Source organism: Gasterosteus aculeatus, chromosome 3 (genome assembly GCF_964276395.1).
Source record: "Gasterosteus aculeatus chromosome 3, fGasAcu3.hap1.1, whole genome shotgun sequence".
Classification (NCBI taxonomy): domain Eukaryota; kingdom Metazoa; phylum Chordata; class Actinopteri; order Perciformes; family Gasterosteidae; genus Gasterosteus; species Gasterosteus aculeatus.
This window is the reverse complement of record NC_135690.1, coordinates 14156534-14177898: the sequence shown is the minus strand read 5'-3', so window position 1 is coordinate 14177898 and position 21365 is coordinate 14156534. Positions and strand designations below refer to the sequence as shown.

At 43.1% G+C, this 21365-nt stretch overlaps 1 protein-coding gene and 1 long non-coding RNA gene across 6 annotated transcripts in view; one reads left to right on the top strand and one right to left on the bottom strand.

Moving 5' to 3' along the window:
- pde1cb (phosphodiesterase 1C, calmodulin-dependent b) overlaps positions 1-21088 on the bottom strand; it is a 58662-nt gene extending 37574 nt beyond the window's left edge. For 2 of the 5 annotated variants that reach the window (XM_078099541.1, XM_040171213.2), the window contains exons 1-3: positions 20517-21088; positions 9852-9902; positions 9221-9386 (exon numbers count right to left, since the gene is read on the bottom strand). In XM_078099541.1, coding sequence (XP_077955667.1) covers positions 9221-9386; positions 9852-9902; positions 20517-20766 — 467 coding nt within the window. In that variant the 5' untranslated portion in view covers positions 20767-21088. Of the gene's footprint in view, positions 1-578; positions 1127-9220; positions 9387-9851; positions 9903-13518; positions 13747-20516 lie in introns of those variants that run through there. The other 3 variants (XM_078099543.1, XM_078099544.1, XM_078099542.1) reach the window with 2 other exon arrangements.
- On the top strand, positions 11810-13154 carry LOC144405530 (uncharacterized). Its single transcript, XR_013467172.1, has 3 exons — positions 11810-12147; positions 12586-12671; positions 12780-13154. It is a non-coding gene; the product is annotated as an uncharacterized LOC144405530 (long non-coding RNA).
- Positions 21089-21365: the final 277 nt, after the last annotated feature.

Sequence of the window (21365 nt, the reverse complement as noted above, 5' to 3'; positions counted from 1 at the left end):
AAAATGTAGAATTAGCCTCAACTTCAGACAACAACACATTCAGTCATTCAAGTCATAATTGTACACGGACAACAGGTGTTAAAAGGAAAAGCAGCACGAAGAGACATCGTCGTCTCTTAGAGACGTCATCGTGAAGCAGCAAAGGAAAAGTGATTCAACGACATAAAAAACACATGCAATAAGGTGAAATTGAGAGCTACTCATTAGCTGTAACAGACTCGCTGTCCCGTAATGTAAACAAGTCATTCCAAATAGTTCAAAGAATGTAGCTCCGAGCTATTTGACTTGAATAATCTCTCTTTCTCTCTCGCTCTCCTTTTTTAGGTTTTCACTCAAAGAATCCTTACGGTCTTTCACAAACTGAAACTCACACACGCATCACGCAAGTTACACGTGCTGTACACAAAACTCGAGCGCAGCGTTGATGTCGACACAAGTGTCTGCGATCATGCTATTACAGATCAATGATAAACTTTTAAATATTCAAAAATGTGCAAGACCTATTTCCCCCCCTTGCATACGCAGCATTACTTCACACACGGACACTTGTCGGAAGCTATAAAAGTGTGCATACTTACAGTCCACGGAGCCTGAGCCAGATCTTCTCAATCTGCTCCGGCTGCAGGTACTTCAGCGACGTGCTTTCAAACTCCTCGATCTCTTTGGTGGGAGACTCCATGTTCGGGTCTCAAAGAGTTCCAGATGTACGCCGACAAGAGATCAAAACACACACAAAAGTTTAATCCCTCTCGAGTGCGAGCAGCAGGGGGGGGAGACGCAGCGGTGAGCCGAGGGAGTTGGCGTTGGAAGGTGGCGTTGGAACCCAGGACGTGACCGAGGTCTCCTCTCTCTTCGCTCACATCTGCGCCCGCCGCTGCGACAAACCGGACGTCATCCTTCCTTTTGCTCTCCTCTCCCCCTTGTTCACGTGCGAGAGTGTGTGTGACTAAAACTCAGTGAAGTGCTCGAGCAGCTGTGACAGTCGGGAGACGGCACCTCTCTCTCTCTCTCTCTCTCTCCCTCCCTCCCTCTCTCTCTCATTCGTTCACACAGGGGTCCTGGAGCCACGCCATGCTCTCCGAGCAACAACGGGATGCAGACGGCAGGGCAGCACAATCCGGGATTAACGCTCACTGCCGAGCTCTCCGCACAGGAGGGAGGGAGGGAGGGAGGGAGGAGAAAACACCACCAGTCAAAGAGGGGGAGGAGTCTGGTTGATATTGAGAAACCATGTCCATGTTCCGTCCGTTGGGGGGGGGGAGAGAAAGAAAAAAAAAAAAAAACGGGAGGAAAAACAAGTGGGGATGGAAAGGAACAGGAGGGAGAGACCTTTGGGAGGAGAGATGACGAAGATGTGAGTGACCTGGATTAAAGTAAACAAATGTCTGGTCAGAGAAGGGATTTGATAAAGGACCTTTCCCTGTCGAGACTCTGCAAAAGGGTCACAGCTTTTACTCTGCGTAAGCATTCGATTCCGACTCCTATTTTACTGGCAATGTAAAGGCAAATGTCACGGAGCAAATGCAGACTTGGATATCTGTACAGAGCAACATTCAAAGTGCGGGGGATGTGTTCGTCATAACACATACGCTGCACAACATGTTAAATGTCATGCCAGAGAGGATTAAACAGCGTGCAGAGAGTGCAGTGACACTGATTTGGCCGAGATTACTGTGATCCATTGAGCTCATACAGAACCATTCCATAGTCAATCCCCCACCAAATTTAATATTTGTCTCTAGATCTCTCTAAAACACACACACACACACACACACACACACCCACGGACCACAGGATGTCCTCTGTGGTTTTATAGGCCAAACTGTCCTTCCTGCCTCATTGGGTTGGATAATGTTAACAGGCCAGTTTCAGCTCTGAGACGGTTTCATGAGAACTTCAGCCGCATAAAGCCTTCACAACGTAACAGGTCCTGCATATGTTATGAGTTGTATCTAATCCACTATGAAGGCGGTGTCATTTATTGAATACTGAATACCGTAGATGCTGTTTGCTATGGCTTTTGCTCTCTGAACTTTTTCTATTCCTTCATCTCCTTCTGTGTGCTTTCAGCTACAGAAACCTTTCAACTACTAAAAGGTTCCGCTTTTTAAAGACATCTCAGGTGTGACTGGTTTCTGGAAATGTTTCAGTATTTTAATTTTCTTTAACAATATAACTCAATGGAGAAAATCTTTAAATTATCTTGAAAAATGTACATTTTAAATATACAATTTTTTTCACGCAGACAACATTTAAACCTTAAACGGGTTACCGCAGCACAGCATAACAATCATACAGCAGAAATTTCTCTTGTAAAAGCACCTGTAACTTTTTAAGCTTCTTTCTCTTCTTCTCCTGCCATTCTTGTAAAAACCAATTAGCCTTCTCATTTTCCAGAACTCCAAAACTACCCCCCTACCATACTCTCAGGTCTTTCAATTACCTGATGCAGGATGCAGGGATAATGCAAGGGCGCCACCTCAAAGAGGGCCCTGCTTTCATCTGCGGAGATGGGTCCTCTGTGAGGAGGGAGGAGGGAGGTCTGCCTGAGTGCCGTAAAGCCTGCTGATGTTCTCTTCAAAGGGACACTTATCTACGGCTCTTTCTCTCCCCATCTTTCGCTTTCAGTTTCTCTCTCGCCGCGCTTTTCCAATCCACTCTTCATCGGCCCGTTTTTTCTTAGTTTTACTGGAGGTATTTATCTCCAGGACCCCGGGGGATCTCAGGCCACAGCCGCAGCCGACCGGTCAATTTGAGGGAAATCCACAACAGTAGCTTCACATTTTACTGCTCGCTGTTCACAGATTTCCACCCCCCCCCTCCTCCCCCGGGACCGGATGTCCGGCGTCCTCTGTATGTGTAAATGTGACACTGAACAAGTGTGAGCCTGGTTGGGTTGAGAGCATTGCGAGGACAAAGAAGGTCAGTGTGAGCTGCGTTGCACTCTGGATCTAGTGTTCACGGTGGTAAACAAGAATACACAGAAAGTGTGGAAGTAGAAGGTAGAAGCAAAGTGACTGTTGGCGGTTGTGAAAATGGTGTGGGAAGACAAGAAGAAATGTGCTCACTAAAGGCAGATTTTCCAAATACCTCATAATAAATCCTGTTATTACTCGTTAAAGAAGTGGACAACAATGGGTACGTATCACATTACACAACATTCATCACAAGATGCATGATTATCACGAAACAATACGCTCTAATTCTATTAAGGTGGAACATGAAATATTTATAGCATTTCACATTCACCACAAAAAAAAAGAAGGCATCTGATGCATCGACAGCAGGATAAAGTCTTGGTGAGAGATGTGGTCCCGAGTCTTGAACTCACATTGGGAAACGCCGACTAATGAATGAAACACCTTGGGAACTGTGGCAATGCGGCTAGTTTGGACCCCCCCGATGGTGAGGCGGTCAGTACAACAATGTTCATGCGAGCATGGAAGGAAATATTAGGAATACATGGAAGTCTTTCTAAATGAGTCAAATCTTTAAGACCGAGTTCAAAGGACAAAAAAGTAAATGTAGCAGAATGCGAGTTAATGAATGGGTTTCACAAATATGACATATTCCTTCCTATGAAACAACCCCAGAGCAAAACTGATTATGTCCCCTATCAAATAATCATCAAAATATGTCCCTGAATAATTACTCAACTGGTCACAAGAAAATACTTAATGACGCATCAAGTCTTGGGAGAGTTAATTATTTGTGTGACGATGACGGAGAGTCAGCTACGGTATTCTTGACACCGTGTTCGGGTTCCCTCAAAGCTCACACATGGAAATCAAGACCTTAACAGTGCCGGCCATTTGGAGAAACATGAAAAATTCAGATCTCATTTAAATTTCCAGGCAAGTCGATAAGGATATCTGTGATTCAAAATAGCAATCGCCTTTTTCAGTAATGACCACATTTTGGTGAAGATCATCCATCACGAAATACAGCATGTTTTTTTTCATCTATACTTAATTTCTCCTTCTGGATCGGACGTTGTAGAGATGGAAGGGTGGGTGGGAGGAATTGAGGGCAGCCGGCCATTCAGCTATATTTATTTGCAGAGTGATGGAAGCGGACAAAATACCTCAGAGAAGAAATGTCCCATTACTTTGTCCTGAACAGGTATTCCAGCAGGTCAAAGGGTCGCAGATCATACAACAGAGCGGATGAGAAGCGAGGTGAAGAGGGAGGCCTCGGGCTCCAGCATTGGAGAAGCACGGGGACCGTTAACAGAAATACTTGCTGTTGTAGTTGCAAAGGTACGAACTGCTACCACGGCAGGAATGAAGTATTTCCCACTATAACAGAAGCACATATTTTTTAAAATATATGGCGTTTTTTCACAAAATTGAAAAATCTAAACAGGCTGCAAAGCATGTTGCCTACTTTCATAACTACTATTCTTTTATTTTCCTGCCCACCTGATAAAAATCACGTCAACGTTGCTTATATTTCATCTCCGGTTTGGTGCAGAAAATCTATCGCCGAGGTTGTCTAAATACTCAGCTGTCACTGGTTTACTTCTGCTATCAATCATTTTCACTGGGCGGTCTGAGCTACCTGCACTTCTCATTGGGAGCCGCAGGGAGGCGACGGTACGGTTTAATTACAGACTGGTTAACCCAAACAAAGTGATGAAAGCAGCTTACAGGTATAAATAGCTCTGGCGTTGGGTGTTGCGTTTGTGCGTAGATCTTTTTATCTGAGTGACTGCTGCCTTCCGCCCTTCGTTATCTCTGCCTTTACAGAGATAAAATATATAAATATCTCCTCATTTAGCCTTGATTTCCACTCTACTGTCAAGTTCAATTTTTTATTATAACGTTTTTTGGAGAGGGTTTAATAAACCAAACTGAGTTTCCCCAACCGAAGTTGTCTCAAAAATAAGGTTTAAATAAATTAAAAAGACCAGAAAATTGGGTCTATGAAGCCTATTTAAAACCAGTGTTTGTGGAAACAAGTGCTCACTAAATTTCAATCTCATTGTATCTCTGCCGCCAGTCAGCGACAATAAATATGAACTCCAAAACACAAGTATCCACAGCAGATGTTGGTTTTCTGTTGAAGTGTTCACTTCAGAAACGCCCACTGCAACTCACACAGCTCAGAGACAAACACAGTGAGTTGTAAGCCAAATATATTTACAACAGGGAGACAATACACGACAAGTATTTACTAAATAAACATCATGTTCTATTGAAGAGGACTTGAAACTAGAAATTGTGACCCTAAACTAATATGTACAATATTTAATGGGGTAATATATCAAGTGAGAAGTAGGGTCGTTTTCTCAAGGACTTTCATACCATTGCAAGTTCTCTTTTTTCGATCGCAGGAGTCGACTCATGATGACAATACAAGTGTATGAGCATCCCGCACTAGCTCCTTCCTTTAGAGCCTTTTTAGAATTCTCATTTTATTTTATTCACCTGCCTGGTGAATAGACTCTTATTGAGTGAAGTCGCGGGTTCTGAGATAAAGGTACGGGAAGATTCAAAGAAATACCCAGAGGGTGCTTTGAAAGCATTGGGGGAGAATGGACTGATGTTAACAGAGCGAATAGACCTTTATGTTGTTAAAAACAAAACCTATGTTTCTTAGTACTCAGTACTTTGTCTCCTATTTTATTTCTGAAGTGATATATGATTTAATTTCAAAAATTGTCATTTTTCTACATCTAAATAATAATAAATTACAACTCATGTTTGATTAACAAGCTTACACTGATCAATACTTCAATCAATAAGAGAAAAATCTATTTTTATTACTGAGTTGAAGGTTGAAGGCTGCACACGAGGCGGTAGATATAATTATCGCAGCAAAAGGCTGGAAGCTTTTATATGACACAAAACAACATTAGTGCACTTCATGTCTAGGTAACATAAGTTCATACTTTGGAACGTCATTAGCACACAGTTACATATGCATGTAAACATGTAGCGTCACGTGGCAGACAGCAGGGGTACGGCTCTTTAACGTCACCACTGTGAGGTCACGCCTCAATCCTTTTGATTAATAGCTCTGCCATTTGTCCGCGTGCCTCCTCCTGCCGGCTAATGGCCGGCGGAGGCTCATTAGCCGGCCAGTGAGGCCAGTGATGGAGGTCGTTTCGGCACCGGCGGGATGTCAGTCGGGGTCTCTGAACCTGCGGGTCAGCCTCCAAAACTCTGGGCTGCCACAATGGAGACAGGCGCCTTAATCGGATGTAAAGTTCACAGCTGCACACGGCATCCAATTATCCAGCAGATAGATCACAGACCGACCACAGAAGAGAGTTTGAATTTAAGTGTGTATTTGTGGGGTAGCTTTGTTGCTAATGCGCACGAGTCAGTTTGAAAGTACAAATGTGGTGAGGGAATGCTCTATTTAAAATCCAAATTGAAGAATACGAGCGCACAAGGAGATAAGGTAATCAAAAGAACTCCGGTTAAACCTCAAATGAACAATTTCAATTTCAAATTTAATTTGCATAAAAAAAGGTATTTTTATATTTTTCCTATTTTTACCAAGCGGACGATTATATATTCACTAATGTTTTATTTGATCGTTACTTAACATGTTAAGATTTTATACATCCATTCCTGGCTTGTTATTTTTCCCTATACTGTAAGCTTTGCACTCAACAATATTGTTATTGTTATTCCCAATATCAATATGATTACATGTTATTACACGACATGTTAATCACCCTATTGCAAGTTATGCCATGATCAAATGAAATAAAAGATGCTAGTGCGTAGCCTCAAGTCATTATGGTACATGTGCTTGCATGGAGTACAATTAGCTTGTTAATAAAATGAGGATTTTCAATAATGAGCTTTAACAAAACCTTTGCCTTCCCCTCTGCTCTTCGGACACGAATGGAAATTGCCCAAATGGCTTTTTGCGCTTATTTATTTAACAGCTGTTAAACTGCAATTTCAAGTTGAAAAAAAAGGGTCAATCAAAGTCAATCAAAAGGGTTGAAGAGGATGAGAAGTGACGGCTGATGGAAATGGTGTTGAAGACACTGTAAATCACACGCCGTTAATGGCAGGCAGCTCATCGGCAGGTAGATTGAAGTCAATGTCAACTACACAAGCTCACGTAGAAATTGCGAAGTTATAAGTACAAAAATTATATGGAGTAAAACCTTTGACATATTGCTGAATCATGACACTGCATTGACCGAATTGACAAAGAAACCAGAGGCTTCATCTTCTGTGTGAAAACGTCAGACGGTGGCTGGCAAGCACTTAAAAATGCATATTGAATCCCTAATGAGCAGAAACCACAGCATGACACCAGCCACAAAGATGAGTCAGTGTGTGTTTATACGCTAATGGCTCCATATTGTTTTCTGTCCCTCACCGTGTGCCTTAACATTCACTCGCTTGTGTCGTTACGGCAACATTTTAGCAGCTGCTGTGGCAGCTGATTTGAAAATAATAGAAAATAGTAGAAGGGCAAGCAGGCGGCCTTGTAAACTGGAACACTGCAACCATAAAAAATGCAAAAATGATCCATGAAAATACTTGTAGGGAAAAGAAATTCAAAAATGTTGACTGAGTTGACTTTTACCTTCATTTAACCCCAGTTAATGACTGCTGTCCCTTTGAATCACCAACTCCCATCCTGCCTGCTACACTTCATGTGATCCCTCTGCGTTCTCCAATAAAATCTCATTATCATCACCAGAAGAGCAGCCGGCTCTGCCCTCAAAGGTGACACCGTGGTTACATCATGTTATGGATTACTGCTAGTTCCTCAGCCATCTAATCACCGTGCGCCATAATCTTTCCATCCGTCATTCGTTCAGTTGTAGATCCCTTTGCTCCCCCGTGGATTTGCTCTTTATTAACTACAATTGTCCCGAGCCAAAGACTTGTCCTGACCTGAGTGGGATTTCCCAGAAAACGACGTGAGGATGAAGATGAGTTTGAATCACATGGAACGGATGCAGCCCAAACCAAAAGGCCAAACTATAAGCTCTTTTCTAGAAACTACATTTGCTGGAAAATCCATAGTTTACCACTTTATTAAACAATAAATTGTCTGGGAGGCTGTTTTTGACATTTTAATTCTATATAAACTGTTAGCGCTCCTGAAATTAATCATTTCCTTGCCAGACGACAAATGCAAATTGTTCAGCCTCAGCCAGAAATTAGCAGCGGTTGGCTTGTGCTTTTTTGCATTTGTTCTCCGCCCTCAGGAAAGCTTAAGCCATGTCTGAATATGGGACTTTGACACTGAAATAAGTCACTGTCTCTAAGGACAAATGGACTGTTTCCTCTGAGGTAGATGAGAGTGCTTTTAGCCGATCTGCGCAGGCTCTGTTTTTCTTTCTAATCTACGCTGTAGCTTTAAAATGAAGGAAAAGCCAAGTGGAAAATCCCTTCCTCCTTGTCACCGTGTACTCTGGAAAAAGAGAGCCTGCGTTTTGGGGAAGACCATGGCAGAGATCCACGGGGCTGAAATTTGAGATAGCATGAAGCACCAGCAGAGAGGCATGTGTTGCCGCGGTGACAAGAACAAGAAGAAAATGAGACAATCGTGAAATAGTTATTATAACTTAATGTAACATAATTTTATACCAAATGCCCTATGAATTATACATCTCTGTGAATGGCCTGCTGTACAAACTAAATCTCCAAATAATTTCGCCGTAACTGGTGGACTTTTTACTATCCTCCTACAAATGCTCACTTCAAGCCACCTGCGGCATTTGTAACAGCCTCCGGAGCATCAAGGTTAATTGGAATCAGGCGTTAAAAGACATTCAATCTTCTAAAAGTGACCACAAATTATGTTAATGGTGGTTTGAAGTCCTTGTTATCAAGGTGGAATCAATCTTCCCCACGTCCCTTGAGGTCAGCAGCCATACATAACAATCAGCACTGTGTGTGTGTGTCTATCCAGAATATAAAATGTCAGATTCTAGATTCTATTCATAGAAAACAAGATGAGGGCCTACCTCGTACCGCGCCAACCTGATAGTCAAGTTCACATTAATCAGTGTCCAAGAACATTAAATATGTACACGCCGCAGAGCGATGCCTGTTTGTTTATGCTGCCTTGTTTTCTCTCCTGTATGCAAATTACACCAGCGTAAGACAATGAGCTGGACATGCCTGTCGGTGTCCCACTGCAGCCTGACGCAGGATTTAATCCAGCATGATTAACAAAAATGAATAATGTATTATTAGACGTTGGTTGCTAAAGCAGCCCGACAGCGGCGAACCTGATGGCCGTTTTCTCTGTGGCATCCGGTTGATCTGCGGCCGGAAGATCGTCGGCCAGAATCTCCTCAGGGCTCCGCAGGTCAAATAGTGGGGGCTTCTCCTCTTTGCCTTTGATGCCCATCCCCGCCGTGATGGCGTTCCACAAAGCACTCTGGGACTTTGAGCCTGCAAAAAAAAAAAGAAAAGGAAAAAAAGGGCTTAGCCGTGTCACAGTCGCTGTGCTTGGAGCCATGAATCCAACTTTCACTTGTTTAACAGGTTTTTCTGTATAATGTAACAAACAGCACACGTGTTAAATCTGCTTTCTATGGATACCAGGAGCTCGGCAGTAGAGGATTCCTTCACCATGCTGCCCCCAGGTGGATGTAAGTTGTCAATACAAGTTTATCTTAATGCACAAAAGAGAAGCAGTGCTTCTACCCAAGTAGCAAACTATTCACATTGTCATTATAGCAGCGTTATCATTGATAAATTCTCCATACTTCTTAATAACTCAAAATATCTGATCAGTGCTTTTAAAAGTAACATTTATTCTGGATAATCTTGTAAGTGAGTTTTATCTGAAAAAAGGTGATGAATTGAAATCAAAGAATTTAGTAATTGAGGATTACTAATTGAGAGAACACTTACGTGAAAAGTTTGCCTGTGGTCTGCTGGAGCTCTCCCCATCTTCGTTTGCCACTGGAGAGAAAAACAGTTGGAAAATAATCAAGTAAAATGTTGGTAAGAACATACATGATTATGAAAAACTCTACTGATTAAATCCATCGGTATCTTCTCTTATGTTCATATACACACTTCTCCTGTTGCATTCAATACATTTTCTTTGTTTCAACAACGGTCATTTTCTCAAACCGTTTTGTGCATAATCACACAAACATAAATGCTGCACTAAAATTGTAATGACTCACTCTGCACCCGGGCTGTTTTTGCTCATTGGGATTAAACACAAGGGCTTCTTGTGCAGACGTGTAATTCACACAATGATCGCGCTGACTGGGATTCCGGAGTCTCCGCCCACTGGACACTGCACACGGTTCGTGGAATACGTATTCTCATCGAGCAGTGTTGTTGACAGACACCAACAACTCAGTTAAAAGCACAGCGTGGCTCTGTTGCTCATCAGAAGAGGAAGAGGAGAACTTTTCCACTGCAGCAGCCGATGGTCTGAATTATAACATTTCAGATTTTCTTTAGGCCGAGCCTCAAATTTCAGTTCCCCAGTAAGCCACTAGATGTCAACTCCACAACAGGAGGACGGAAGGCTTCCCATGACAACATAATATAAATAAATATTTTTCACAAACCGTTTGCGCAATGAAAGATTGACTGAATCTTTTTTTAAATGAGCGGTCATATTCCTTCCCTCTAAAATTGTTCATTCACATGAAATATGAAATAAATGTGCTTTAAAGTGCCTTTCAGCTATTTTTTACAGGTATGTTAAAGGTATATTCAGATATATGGTCAAACAATCACAAAAAAGGCTCAAATAATTTTTAGGTGTTTAGGCTGAGTGAGAGTGGTTGGACAACCATTATTTATTATTTATGAACAATATTCAAATCAGTAAAGATTACACCCGTTGCCTTTTTTTAGAAGAGGTGTAAGGAGGTTTCAGGTCTGATTCGTTCATTTTGTCTCAGGGTTTCCTGGTGTAATTGGCTGTGCTCCACAAACCCTTCGTACCAATGACAGTGAATGAAGGTGACCCGTGAAAGGAAGTCACTCCGCAGTATATAACGTGCAGGTTAAATCAGTTATCATCTTCTTGTAGAAGGCTTGACTTCACAAAAGCCGGGGAAACATTAACCGTGTGTAATGCTTGATGGTTTACTACTTGGCCGGCTGCGCTGAGGCAGACTCTCCCCCTCGCCCACTGTAGGACGGAATCCAGGATTAAGACGAACATTTGGATGCCCAAAGTAAATGAAAACTAGCTCATTTAATTCTATACACTCTCTGCTCAGGACATTTTGTGACAAAGCACTATAATATTCTGTTGCTTTAACCGGCATCGTCTGTTCTCTCCCATCAACCTCCAATTCGTGTTCCAGCATCTGTACTTTTTCTTCAGGCATTCCGTCCATTATTGCCTGCGGCTGAGCACGTAAGACTGACCTTCAGCTTAGCATGAGGATGTTCTATCGCCTGTAGTGAACATGTAGTCGCGCTAACTGGCGCTGTGGAGGCGGGTAGCCACGCCTCCTCAACACACTGGATGGCCTTGCTCTCTCCCAGTGGCATGAAGCTTCTTCACCGTTCTCCTGTGATGAATGCCAGCAATGTTGTTTGATTGGGGCTTTTTACCTTTTTTAAAGTTATTTTGTTACAACTGGAATACCTTTTTCTCCGTGCAATAGTATCAAAAACCATGAATTTTTTCCCGACTAGACGCACACTTTTTACACACTAAGGCGAGTTGACCTCTCAACAACATCATCAATAAAAGGAATTATAAAATATAATTTTATTACAACTACAAAGAAGTAGATGTAGATTGTTGGATTATTGGAAATTTCAGATTTAGCAACAACGAACAAATGTTTTAACTCATAAATATAGCACTGTGACGTCACCATGGAAACAGACACAAGTTTCCATTAATGTGAAAAAGGTCTGTGTGTAAATCTGAACTTCAGCAGTATGCAGCGGCAACCGGTTTCAGTTGCGCCAGCCAAAAGCTGGTGCCTGGTTCCCTCCGTCCGGCAACCCCTTCCAAAAGTTACGAGTTCAGCTGAAGTCAGCTTCCTCCATGTGAGCTTCACAACATCAACAGAACACCACAGAGCTAACAGGCGACTAAACCGATCCGTTTAACGGTGGACACGAGGAGTCCAGCCGGGCAATGAGCTAGCAGTGCACAGGAGTCACGCTCCAGAGGAGCTGATTGGCAAAATGCTGCGCAGGCTGAATCCCTGGCCCGGTGAGCAATTGATTGTGACACTTGTAGGTTGCCATGACAACTGCCATGCTTGTGGGCAGCATGAGGGAAATAAGAGTCAACACATTTTAAAGGTAACAGGATGCATCCATGCGAGCGGAAAATCCAAAGTCTATTTTCTGTTTGATCATCAAATCATTTACGGGCTGCCTTTAATGCTTTTACGACAACATCTGGAAATTATTTTGGAGGCGTCTCTCTCGCTGTTTGTGTGTCTTTATGCCATAACACTAAAGCTTATCAGTACATTCATATCATGCACAAATAGTCTATGTTTAGTATTCCACGTGTCTCCACAATAACACCAGCACCCAGCCTGTGGCCCACAGTTCAAACTGGGCCAAGCTCAACACAAAGCTCTCTGACGGAACTTGGATGCACCTTATCCACCTAATCAACATGCACCGAAACTCCCTCCAGCTTTCAGACTCCAGCGGGGCCGCCGGCGGGGGGACCGGCCCGCTGTGAACAGACCCAGATCCGACTGCAGCCGGCACAAATTGAGGGTTTGTCACAGTAGCTTTCAAATGAATTTCCAGTGCCATCCCCTTTGTGCAGTGACTGTGTGGATGACAATATGAACACTTCCTGTTGTGTCTCATTTGTCCGTGCAGCTGAAACGTCTGGAAGCATTAGATGATCAGTGCAGCTCCACCGGACTCCACGACATGAACAGCCCTATTGCATCCTGAAGTAACGCGTGTTGGAAAAATGATTCAATACTGAAGTTGACACAGCTATTTGGGTTGAGGCTGAAAAGCGTGTTGGATATCTCAACCCAGTCCTGTCGCAGCAGATGTTGACTCTCCAGCTGTGGGGGGACTCCTGCTATAACCGACACCGATTGGGGCGTGGATAAAAAGTGCAGCAACAGTTTTCTGCCTACTTGAAGTTGAATCACCCCTCAAAGCCCGTGACCATGTTTCAATTTCTTGTGACATTTGTGTTGCAGTACAAAGGACTTGTAATAAACTACAGCTCCTCTGCACAAAGAACATCTTCACATTGCTTTATTTTCAGCACTGTTTCAACACTCGCTCAGATGACACTTTTCACGAGTGGCACATAAGTTCATCAACACTGTTGTGTAAAGACACCGCAAAATTTTGCCGCTGACGTAATCTGCAGCTTTAGCCTGCAGCCCCCCCCACCTCCCGCCCCTGTTTCCATGGTTTAGTTGCGTTACAGCGACAAGCATCAACTTCAGTGCCACTGGACTAACGTGGCGACGTGGTTAATGAAGGCTGGCGCTCACGCGCATGTACTCTGCTGCTGTCACACGCTGTTCCAATGCATCTCGCTCACACGCAAGCACACTTTTCCCCGTGCGCTGCCTCCAGTACGGTTGCTCACCTATGGTGATGTTGAAGCCGTCGATGCTGAAGGTGGCACTCCGACCCTTCCTAAATCGTTGCTTCTTTGAGTCGGCTTCCATCGCGTCGGCAACCCCTCGGTCACCCGAGCACCTTTAAATATATTCTATTTCCTCTCGTCACTTGCGCTGCCTTGTTTCAGTTTTGTTATAGTAACTCCCCTGCTGGCGGAGAAAAAATGAAAAAAAATGTAGTCCTCGGACTCCCGCGTGACAAGAACTGTCAAAGATTCACTGCTTCTCATTAAAGACACCGAGCGGGAGCATTGCTGCTAAGTGACTTTGTTGTGATTTTGTTTTTTGCTGTCCCTCTCTCCGCTTCTCTCGCCTCAACAAGCTCATTTCAAGGAGCTTATGGCTCTTGGATTTGTTTTTCCTCTCTCGGTCTCCCTCCACTCCTCCCTCCACGCTTTCTCTCCTCGTCTCTCTTCCCCGAGAGGTACAGTAGGTGTGAGTGGTGGGTGGTGGTGGTGGTGGTGGTGGCGGTGGAGCTGAGGTGGAGGGGACATCTCTAGAGGTCTTTACAGGAACGTAACTCCTCCTACTGTCAAGAGTACTTAGTGAAAGCAGTGGATGCTGAGAGTATGTATGACACAGGCTATTGTAGCGGAGATGTGGAGCAGCACATGCCTTAGTCCATGACCACAGAGAGAAACGGAAGAGGTGGATGGAAAAGATTCCACCCACAGTATGCACAGAGACACACACACACACACACAAGATCAACAAAGGACAAAAAGCTCCCCTTATTAGCACCATCTGACATTTAGCTGAGCGATTCTTCCATGTTTCATTTCCCCCCTGATTAGTGTGAGCGAGTGCTCTTTATGAACGCCTCTGGTTTGTTCGCACACCTTTTAAACTCAATAGACTATACAAGCAGATTGCCAGTCACCAATACGCACACGGCTCATTGCTCCAGCAGAACAGCAAAAAAAAACTCTTTTCCTCTTTACAGTTGCTCATAAATTAAGCTAATATTGGTCGGCATTATGTTTTTTGCGTTTGTTCTTCTCCTTCGGTTCTTACCTTGAGCCACTTTCTCATAACAGCCACCTTATGATCTGATTCGCTTCCGTGGCATGTAATAACATTGCAGCAATGTGACATCGAAGACAGGGAATTATTAACGTATCCTCAGCACAATAACAGGCAAGTTATTAAATCATACGATATATCTCGGTGGCACCTACTTATAAAAATCTGTACCACAATCATGCACCCAAGAGGGATCAAACCTTGGAAAAGAGTGTGTGATCTCAACGGCTGAGTGTTCACCAGCTCTTACGTGCCCCCAGATCTATCAAACAACGACATAGTCAAATAAGGACACACAATATTTTTTAAACAAATAGAAAACAAGGCATAGTTTATAAGCGATGTAGTCAAGAATCACCATCAGGAGATCTATCCAATTATAGCAGAGCCAGTTTGAGTCCCTCCGTGTGGTTCCAGCGGACACATTATGCACTTGTTAGATAATTGCTCTCATTTTGTTTGCGAGCTGCAGTAAGAGCTCTTTATCCTCTCCTTGTGTCACGTGGCTCTCCACAGCCTCCAATTGATACCGTATCTAGCAATTTGTGAGCATCCTAATTTTGCAAGACCCTCACTGTGCAGCCTCATGTGCTCGCCTGTTCTTGGGTAGCTTTTATGTCAACAAGGGTGTCGAAATACAGCAACTTCTTTATTTCATTCCCTTTTGTCAGAAGATTTCCCCAGGTAACCATATATTTGAAAAAGTGGTTACAATATGCCTCCATTTCCTTTCCAGTAAAAAAAATGGAATTAAAACACCTTATTAAAGGTGCCAGCTGTGTCATTATGTTTCATGATTTTATCATATTACTTGAGCCTTGTCGCCGATATTAAATTCTTCCCTTAATAACGCGTCCAAAATAGCGCGTGCAATATATTAAAGAAGTACAAAGGTACCAGAAGACCGTGTAAGACCTTACTCCACAAAAGTAGGCGTCTGTTGAAGTGTATTTATCACGGCCACAAAACGCTGCAGGAATCAAAGCTTTCCGTTTGATGCATTTGGGTTCGCAGAAGTTAGAGAGCGGATTACATAATACACTTAACTGAAGGGGTGTGCTTCTGCATTCATGATGCTTCTGAAGGCTGTGTGTTACTCTGAAGCTCCATGTATTACCTTATTAACTGTAGCATGAAGGCTTTAGGTAACAAAAGCTGCTAATGTGAGGATGCTGGAGGTGTTCAACAATCTGTTTAGGCTTTGGTCAAAAGAAAGATAACCGTTAACCAATTAGCTCTCCGCATATTTTATATAAATATATATACATATATAAATATATTATACCCCAGCTACAAAGTAAACGCAACTCGCCAAAGAATAACAAATTTGGGATTTGGGATGTCAAACATGGTCTTAAGAGTCAACTTTGCACACACTGCATTAAAAAATTACATTTCCAAAAGGGTTATTTTCTTATTCATTTTCCCCCAGATAACGAACTATAATGCACTTTGTGGCCTTTCTTTAATGCTACAGTGGCGTGTCTGTTTTAATGGGCAGAAGCTACAAATGTATTTATCTTTTAGTGCAAAGTAGTTGTATTCTAGACATTGTGCTATAAAGTGGCACAGTTGACTGCCCTCTACTGGTTTATACTATCACAGTTGAATTTCCCTATTGGCTGATCTGATGCCAGGGGATGTAGATGGTGTAAAAATGCACACTCATCAACTTCAATCTAAATGTGAGATGGTCAGTCCATTAAAATAACAAATGCAAGAGATGTGTACAGTTTAACGTGTATGTTATTCATGTCAATGCACTTGATTCATATCAATGTCAAGCTGAATACACAGCAGATAATTGAATGCAGCATGTTGGTTTTAATGCCACAGCATGTTTTGTGTAGTGCAACAGCTGCTTTGAGAGGTGAATCCTACACATCTGTTGAACCCTTCTCAAGTTCCATTTTATTCAAGGGTCAACTGGGTTGCAGAACGGTCACTAGGCAACGGGGGGGGGGGGGGGGCTTTTAGACATGCAGTAATGTGCATACCGTGTGGTTGATGCAAATAGCAGTCATTACATCAGTGTGGATTTTGAAGTACAGTAGATGTAGTACATCAAGTTATGTGTCTGTTTTTCGCCCTCCACTTACCACCACTTTGGTGCAGACTGTGCTCACTGGAAAAATAGAAAAGAGCCGTATCTCGAATTTCTCGAACGGTGCGTCTGTGAACTGCTGGCACACAAAAATAAACACCCCATTGCTTTTTCTTTTGTGTCCATTGAAGGTGAACTGTCGCTCAACCTTTGATCTGGCCATCAAACACCAGCACAGGCCGTCACCAGCAGATATTTATCAGTTGTGAAGACAAAGCGGAGGTGAGAGCTGATTTGGGGGATTCGAAATATATCGTCTAGCAACCAATTAATCATCGTCATGATTAATCAATTTGTCGGGTTTTCAGTTGAATTGATCAAACGTCCTATCCAATACATCTGTGTATTAGAAATATTTGTTTACTCTCAGGTAAATGAAATATAATACAAATGAAAATCAAGGCAAACTTTAACCAGATTATATTCCTAACATTTTCCAAAACGGACATTTCCTCCGTCATTCTATTACGTCATCAGTTGATCGCGTAATCTTTCCCAGTGGCGCATGCAGATCCAAGACAACAACTTGGGATGAGAAAAAAAACAAAAACGACCTCATTAGTGGTCTCCCGTGGACCGTGGAACGACCTGCCCTTCGTCAGTCCCCACGCCACTGTCACCCCAGTGACACGTGCATGTAATGGAGACACGCGGGGCGTCGGGGAGCTTTCCTTTTCCCCTGCTAAGTACTCATTAGAGGCTCCTTTAAGGGCAATGTCAGCCAGACTGCAAACCTGAGGGAGATGAGCTGACAAAACAGAAAGCTACATGAACGGTCGTCTGAATCTGAATCGGAGTGCGCTCCGACGCTCGCCACCGTTCACCCGCATTCACACAGCGATGGCAGTGGGATAGCGCGCAAGGTGCTATCACGACTCTAACTAACCATTCACGCACACAATTAGGGGTTGAGTGGAGCTGGAGATGGAGAAGCCAATCCTGTGATCGAAGGGCGACCCTCATGTATCACAGAGCCACACAGCACGGTTGTGAGTGAACGACAACATTGACACGATATACAGTATGATATATTTTGTGTCAACATAAAAAATAAAAATAAACTATTTCCAACAAATATTAAACCATTTTGACTTTGAAGGCCAATGTCCAACTGATTCATACAATCACACGGAACACAGAACACTAGTTTTCAAGGACAAAAAATGTGATTCAAGCTTTAAACCTTGAATTAAATTGGTAAATTAATTTTACACAAGTAAAGGTTAAGCCAGTACTAAGAGTATAACCTTCAATCAACAGACTTTTCAATAGAGTTTTTGTTGCTGAGAACGTATTATCTTTCATTGATTTGTGCTGACTCCAAACTCAGGGCGGCACGGTGGCGTGGTGGTTAGCACCGTTGCCTCACAGCAAGAAGGTCCTGGGTTCGATTCCACCCAGTGGCCTTTCTGTGTGGAGTCTGCATGTTCTCCCCGTGTCTGCGTGGGTTCTCTCCGGGTTCTCCGGCTTCCTCCCACAGTCCAAAGACATGCTCTGGGGATCAGGTTGATTGGGGACTCTAAATTGCCCGTAGATGTGTGAATGTGAGTGTGAATGGTTGTGTGTCTCTGTGTTGCCCTGCGATTGGCTGGCGACCAATCCAGGATGTACCCTGTCTATCGCCCGAAGTTGGCTGGGATGGACTCCAGCCCCCCGCGACCCTGTGTGCAGGATAAGCGGTTTGACAATGGATGGGATGGATGACTCCAAACTCCAAAAAAAAATTCTACCATCCCAACAAATCAAGTGTAGCATCATTATTAAAAAACAGATTTGAAGAAGTGCAAATTCATTTATCAAAAGGAATGATATTCTCCCTCAAAAATGTATGACACAAAAGTCTCTAAACCAAATATAATTTCTATTCAACTATAATTCAGTCTGACTGAGTGACTCTGGCTCTTTGTACGCCACGGGGAACTGTCTGAACATCACCCAGTTCCTGCGCCAGTAATGCAATCATCAGCAGGGTGATTGCTGCTCCTCAGCATCCCTGTTATGAAAGAACCTCTCAAGTATGGTTTAATGATACCTGATTGTATGACTCATGGTAAGACATCCTCATGCTACACTGAGAACGTATCCCGGGTCGCAGCTTTGAAACCATTTTAATGACCCGTGCATCTTGACTGAAGGGCCGTATAAATCATCTTATTTGGTATCAGAGTCTGAAGTTGTTGGAGCTGATGTCACTAAACTTCTCCGCTAGGCAGTGGTTGAGATCTGCACACCCACGGGACCATCTAGCACCGAAGAGGCCGACCAGGCAGGCGGAGCGGGGGGTTCGTCTCGGTGTTTTGTTCCTCGGGAGGAAGCAGATGAGTCAACAGTCAGCTGACAGTCTGGGAGGACACTCCTCAACATCATCAGGGGACCGGGAAGGGAACTCAGCGAGAGTCTACAACGTCACACAGCCATGGAAACGCCACAGTAAAGGTGGTATTTTAGGAGTCACCCGGAGAGAATCGTTTTTCCTCGGGGACTAGAGGTGGAGACAGCTAGAGGTAAACAGGATGAACCGGAGGAAACACTGACTAACACTAAGAGAAAAAAGTGTTTTAGGGTAGATCCTTGTACTGGATTGACTCAAAGGTCAACTGCTGGGAAAAAAAACAAACATCTCCAATAAAATAAAATTACAAATCACTTCAGATTTAGAAGTAAATCCATATCGGACAAATTTCCCTTCACAGATATTTCATAATCACGACCGGCAACTACTTCCAACAGACAAGTCATGTTAATTCAACAAACCTTTGTACCACATAATTCCAATAAAAAAGCAGCACACGTCTCATATGGCAGTTTCACATGTTCTAATGGGACTGTAATTTGGTTTATTTCCATCCGGGGGGGGGACAACTCACACATCAAAGAGATAATTTGGTAGTGGAGATATGTTGCATTGAGGCGGACCATCAAAGAGCTCTGCATTCATTCAATGAATACCTTTTTTCATATTAACAGTAATCCTCTGAAGCTACCAGTCTGTCTCATCTACAGATAGACCCACCAACTGAACTACAGAGATGTGCAGTACAAAGAAACACAACAGCTGTATTTGAGGCCGGGGTGATCACATTTTGGTTTCGTAGGAACTTGATGGTAATCTTTCTCACTAAATGTGCTATAAAAGGCCAATTGAGTGGCCATCTTTCAGTGTAAAGGGCTACTTTTCAATCAAGTCAAGATCAAGTCAAACAGGGAAAAACTGTGGTGTCAGTGCTGTACTGTGACTGCGGTACAATGCTTAAGTACAATTTTAAATATTTACTTGAAGTAGAGGCCTACTTGCGGGAAAGTAAAGCCATGCTCCCTTTAGTGTAATTATTTAAAAGGAATATATAGTCAATTATTTAATAATATTAATATAAAATAAGTGTTTTGAATGTAAGACTTATGTAACCATTGTCTGTCACAGCAGGAAAAGCACAGGTGTAATTCATAAGATTAATTACAACTGGATCACATTTAGATTGGCTTTTTGAGGGTCCCTTATTATTATCAATTCCACCTGTGCAAGTTAAAACTGCCTGCTGTTAAAAAGGTGAAAACTATTTGAATAATTGAACGCTGCAAAAATGTACTCAAGGAAAAGAACATAAGTAATGCACATGCTGAAAGTGTTATATCGACATGTTGCAATTTCACAACCCTGTACGTTGTTGTTTCTTTTAAACAACCACACTACTATTCGGTGACTCTTTTAAAAAATGGATGTGCTTTGTGTATTAAAACACGCATAGCGAACAGTGTGGGAGAGATAACGAAGTACCACAAACTATAAACATGACTTTATCGCGTCACGCGTGTGGGTATAACCCGTGTCGGACTCACCGCTCGGTTGACCTTCGCGCTTCGTGTTTCTCTTGGCGTCGGAGTCTCGTCCGCTCAGCACGTCGGACAGCGACGGGCGGGAACTCGGCCGCCCGGTTTGGCACGAGACGTTCAGCCGCGCGCTCCTCTTCCTGGTCCGGTCCGTCCCCGGAGCGGAGCGGCTCCTCTCCGGGTCCTGGGTCTCCGGCTCCGAGCCCACTTTCACCAGCGCGTTCCTCGTCCGCGTCAGAGCAGAAGTAACGGAGCCCATCGCCGCAAAAAGGGTTTTTTTTTTTTAAAAGAAAAGAAATTAAACGCTTGAACCGGTTACTTTGAGTGTGTCTTTCATTTTAACGTTGAAACTTGACTCCATTTTTGTTTTTACTTTTCCCCCAAGCGAACGAGCAAGGCGCCGAAGCAAAAACACCTATTGACAAACCGTGATCTTATATTTTTTTCTTATCAAACTTAACTGACGGCGAGACCTTAAATTGATTAATGGATCGGAAAAGGATGCCGCAGTGTAACCGGATGGTTTGTCCTCTTCGGTCCGTGTCACGTGGAGAAAGTTGTCTAAACACACCTCTCATCTCTCGGGGAAGAGCGGCGAAAACAAGTGGCGTCAATTAACTGGCAAATCCCCCGGATTATTCAAATGAACACAAATCCAACCGAGCAGATTTGGAGAGACTTTATATTGTTTTTGATAATCCAAAAAAAAAAACACCGGTAGATTCCTCTCCTGTTTATGATATTTTCCTTAAAAGTGTCTGGTGCTAAATTATCGCGAGATTTGGTGCGGGACAAATCGGAGCTAAATTAAAATGTGATTCTGTGGCTTCTGGTACTTCTTTTTTTTTTTTTAAAGTA